At 44.3% G+C, this 4,371-nt stretch overlaps 1 protein-coding gene across 1 annotated transcript; it reads right to left on the bottom strand.

Annotated features, from left to right (window-relative positions):
• Positions 1 to 911: 911 nt before the first annotated feature.
• Positions 912 to 4,018, bottom strand: PFDN4 (prefoldin subunit 4). Its single transcript, XM_064674177.1, has 4 exons — positions 3,953 to 4,018; positions 2,815 to 2,922; positions 1,667 to 1,810; positions 912 to 1,336 (listed from the first exon to the last, which is right to left on the bottom strand). Exons 1-4 carry the CDS (start codon positions 3,974 to 3,976, stop codon positions 1,205 to 1,207), a joined length of 408 nt encoding a protein of 135 aa, XP_064530247.1. The 5' UTR covers positions 3,977 to 4,018; the 3' UTR covers positions 912 to 1,204.
• Between the last annotated feature and the right edge of the window lie 353 nt (positions 4,019 to 4,371).

Below are 4,371 nucleotides of genomic sequence, written 5' to 3' on the forward strand. Positions count from 1 at the left end.
GGAGTGTTTCCTGAGGCACAGGCTTGAATTAAAACCACAACAATCACACTGCTTGAAGAGGAGATGCTGCACAACTGACACAGGATTGCTTGGTATTAGTAATTTTATAAAAATATACTCATCTCATAATCTGATTATTTCTATTAAGAATAGCAGCTGAAGATTAATATTTGGCCAGCCGAATTCTCTGTCCACTGTTTCGGGAAATAGCTTAGAAAGATGATTTAAGTGTGCTAAGATTTAATTTTTAAAAGTCAAGTCATGATGAGCAGGTGGACAAATACATTAATCAAAGCAGCCAAAAGTCCAAAAGTGAGACAGCACCTTTTTTTTAAGGCTGTGAGGAGTCAGCCAATTAAGACATTTAAAATGACATTCAACTCCACCTAGTGATGGAGGTGTAGTTTCAGGGATTGATGCTGACACAGCAACATCACCCAGGAACAATTCTGACATCAATTTGGTCTACAAATGTGGATTCAGAAACTGACTGTTGAGGAAAATTAGAAGGTAAGACTCACTACTGTGACTTACAGCACCTTTTGTGATTCCAAATACAAAGTAGTAAATTACTGAATACGGTGACTCCAAAAGCTTTTCTTCAATATCAGTGTGAGCTTTAAAAAGCCTTTCTTTCTCCTCTGTCAATTTGCTGCCACATTGTGCACCAAGTTATCAGTGTAAACACTGATCCCTGAGCTGCCTGAGCTAAGACTGAAACACAAAAGATGCATTTAGTAGTTCCAGGAAGGCTGGTAAAACCAGCTAAAGAGCATCACAGCTGAATCCTGCCATGTACATCCCAGAGAAGCTTTTATCAAACAGCCATCACAGTGCAAATCAAAAATTCCCCATTCCTGTTGTTTTCACACCTAAGCATTTTCAGGAGTGGAAAACAAGACCAAGGAAACTACAAGACATGCCTGACTTTATTACTTTAATAAACAATGCAAATATTCCAATCTTGATGCTTTACCAACAGGATGTAGCAAAGGCTTTCCTGAACAAATAAATAACTGCAGTAACCAAAATAAGAAAGTTCTCATTAAATATATGGAACCCAAGACAGGAAAGTAAAAAAAAAAAAAAAAGAAAAAACCAAAAAGAAAGTGGTGGATTTTTTTTTTTCCAATGTAATTGAAAACAATGTTATCAAAACATTTAATAAACTAAGGAAAAAATGTATGTTGTATTTAAAAAAGCTTTAACTGTCCTCAGCCTCAAGATTTATGTTGTTTCCAAACTTTGCATAGAGCTGAACTTTGAGGTCAGACAAGACCCTCTGAATTGACTCCACTCGGGACTCCAACGCTTCGATTTCTTCTTGTAAACTTCTCTGAAAGAGAAAAAAACCCCAACCAATTATATAAAAGAGAGTCATGTTTGTCACAACATATAACCAACCAAGAGGTGTCCCTGTGCCAACTGAGTGCCCAGTCAGGCTGCAGGATTTCCTGCTGGGCCAAAGGCTGGGGTGACTTTGTATCTGATAGCCCAGCTGGGACTTACCGTGCACACACAACTCAAATCCTAAATCCACTCCCACTCCTCAAATCCCAAATCAAAGTTTAGGAAGTCAAAGGTTCACAGGACGGACAGATCACCCCACTGCAGTGCTCAGCACACAGACAGGACAGCCAAGGAGCTCCCGTTTGCCCAGACACACCTTTGCCTCCTCCAGCATCTCCTGTGTCTCCTCCTGGGAATGACTGATGAAGACATCCCCAATCTGGTAGGGTATCAGAAGGGAATCTGCATCATCCAGCATCATGATGTCATCACAAGCATCTTCCAAGTTCTGAAGTTGTTTCTAATTATCAAGATATAAAAGAGATGCTCCCTTTGTACCAAGTCAAGTGTTTCAATGCACACAGTTGGATAAGGAACACTTATGTCATGCCACCAGTTGGACAAGGAACTCAGTGAGCCTGGATTTGGGGCATAAATCCCACCTACCACCAGAATATCTAAAGGAACAGTTCCAGAGCTGTAATTTAGCATCAGTATTAAATTCAATCCAGTAGAAATTCCTAGTCAATACTCATTATCCGTCATTAATACCATAATTCTGTCTAGGCAAGGGAAGTGCAGCAAATTTAAATTTCACTAATACCTAATATGCTTTTACACAAGATTTTTTTCATTTAGCTAAAGAACAAAAAGAAAAGCACCTAAAATGGCAAACGTTAATTACTTAATTGCAAAAGTAAGATTGCTCAGAGTCCCAGCACCTTAAGCCATCAATGGAACATCAAAATAAAAAGGAACAGTTTTACAAGAACATATCAGGCAAAATAATTACAAAAAACATTTTGTGTCAGTAGTAGCAGTTTGTAAATACTCAGTAAAGCTTCTTTGGAAATTCTATGGGTGATGTTGAAGGAAAGTGACTTAATAATGAGAATGATGTATCCTCTCCAGCCCAGCAAAATAAAACCTCTGTGCTCTTAATGACAGTCTGCCAACACATCAAAAGAATGTAACCAACAATTGCTTTTTTGGCTCAAGACAAAATAAATATGAATAATCTCAGGCAGGAAATACTAAGGGCCCTACAAACAGCCACCATAGAGATAATGCTTCAAATATGACAGCTCAAGACTTGCAAGAACTGCATGCAGAATGGTTCTAGAGATCTTTATTTCTCGTTAATTCTTTTCCACTTCACCATTCTCTATTTTCAAAGTATCAGAAACCCCGTATCAGAACCAAAGCATTACTTCAACTCACAGCAATCCACAGCCCCTATTTTCTGTTACAGCTGAAAACTGATTCAGGGCAATGAAGAACATGTGATATCTGAAGCAAAGATACCTTTTTCACTTCTATTTCTTCTTTCAGCTCTGTGATCCTGCTGGTATTTCTTGCAAACTTGTTAATTTTCTGCTGATCTTCAAAGGTGACATTAACATCTTCTGCAGCCTGCAAGGAGGAGAGGGCAAAATGAACACTTCATTTCTTACATTAACTTGGGTCTCACTACCAGATTACTCCTACAAAGCTTCTGAAAAATAATCTTGCAGCCACTACGTTGTGCTTATACACCTGATTCCTTAAAATGCCTCCTGAAAGACATCAAAAATACCCACATTTAGCTGGGTAACACCCAATTAAAACACCAGCCATCCATGGCATCCTAAAGCCAAAGGTTGTTTCCTGGACAGGGCTGGCAGCTGAACAGGACACTCAGCTCCAAAATCCCTGCAGGAACAGTGTAACACATCCATGGGATCTGTCAGCAACACATTTTATGTGGTTATCTGTGATGTGCCACAGAGGATTTTAACCCCCTGACCTGTGACCACACAGACTTTCCCTGACAGTTCATTTTTTAACCACTTCCAGGGATGGTGACTCCACCACTTTCCCGGGGAGCCCGTTCCAGTGCTCTCTGGAGACCATTTACAAGGGTCTGGAATGACAGGGCGAATGGCTTCAAACTGACAGAGTAGGGTTACATTAGATTTTAGGAAGAAATTGTTCCCTGGGAGGGTGGTGAGCCCTGGCACAGGTTGCCCAGAGAAGCTGTGGCTGCCCCATCCCTGGAAGTGTCCAAGGCCAGGTTGGACAGGGCTTGGAGCAACCTGGGCTAGTGGAAGGTGTCCCTGCCCATGGCAGGGGGTGGGACTGGATGAGTTTAACGTCCCTTCCAACCCAAACCATTCCGTGATTAACCATCATTTCACTGAATAATTTTTTCCCAATATACACCCTGACCCTCCTCTTATTCACAACGAGCCGCACCAGCACAGCCCCCGGAACGCCCCCAAACCCGCGGGGCCAGGGCAGGGACCACTCGAGCCCGGGGCTGCGGGGGCAGAGACAGGCAGCGGAAGGCCTCGGGAAACCCCTGGGCGGAGGGAGCGGTCGGGGAAGAACTGAATTCCTCCGGGAAGGGAACAAATCCCAGCGGGAAAGAGGCAAACCCCGCGGGGCCCTGTCCCGCACTCACCGCCTTCTTCATGGTGGCCGCCATGTTGGTCGGGCTGAACCACTCACCCTCCGCGCAGAGGGGGAGCTGCAGATTTGGGAAAAAGAAGAAAAGCAAAGAAAAACGCCTGACAGCGGATACTCTGCGAGAGTCGCGTCTTCTCCTACTTCTCGCCGCTCTCAGCACGGCAGAATGGCCAGAGGAGCGACGGGGCATGGAACGAATGTGAGCCCATCCCCGCGGCGCTTGGTACGGCCCGGGCGCAGGGGAGGGGCCTCTGCGGGGGGAAAGGGAGAGTTGCGGCCGCCAGGGGGCGCCATGAGACGGGAATGGGATGGGACGGGACGGGATGGGATGGGATGGGATGGGATGGGACGGGACGGGACGGGGTGGGATGGGATGGGATGGGATGGGATGGGATGGGATGGGATGGGATGGGA

Source organism: Pseudopipra pipra, chromosome 17 (genome assembly GCF_036250125.1).
Source record: "Pseudopipra pipra isolate bDixPip1 chromosome 17, bDixPip1.hap1, whole genome shotgun sequence".
In the NCBI taxonomy this organism is placed as follows: Eukaryota; Metazoa; Chordata; class Aves; order Passeriformes; family Pipridae; genus Pseudopipra; species Pseudopipra pipra.

Coding starts and splice junctions, on each gene's coding strand:
- PFDN4 (XM_064674177.1), bottom strand. CDS start 3,976: ATGGCGGCCACCATGAAGAAGGCG. Junction 1,811..2,814: donor AAGAAATAGAAGTGAAAAAG/GTATCTTTGCTT, acceptor CTTGATAATTAG/AAACAACTTCAGAACTTGGA. Junction 1,337..1,666: donor AGATGCTGGAGGAGGCAAAG/GTGTGTCTGGGC, acceptor TTTCTCTTTCAG/AGAAGTTTACAAGAAGAAAT.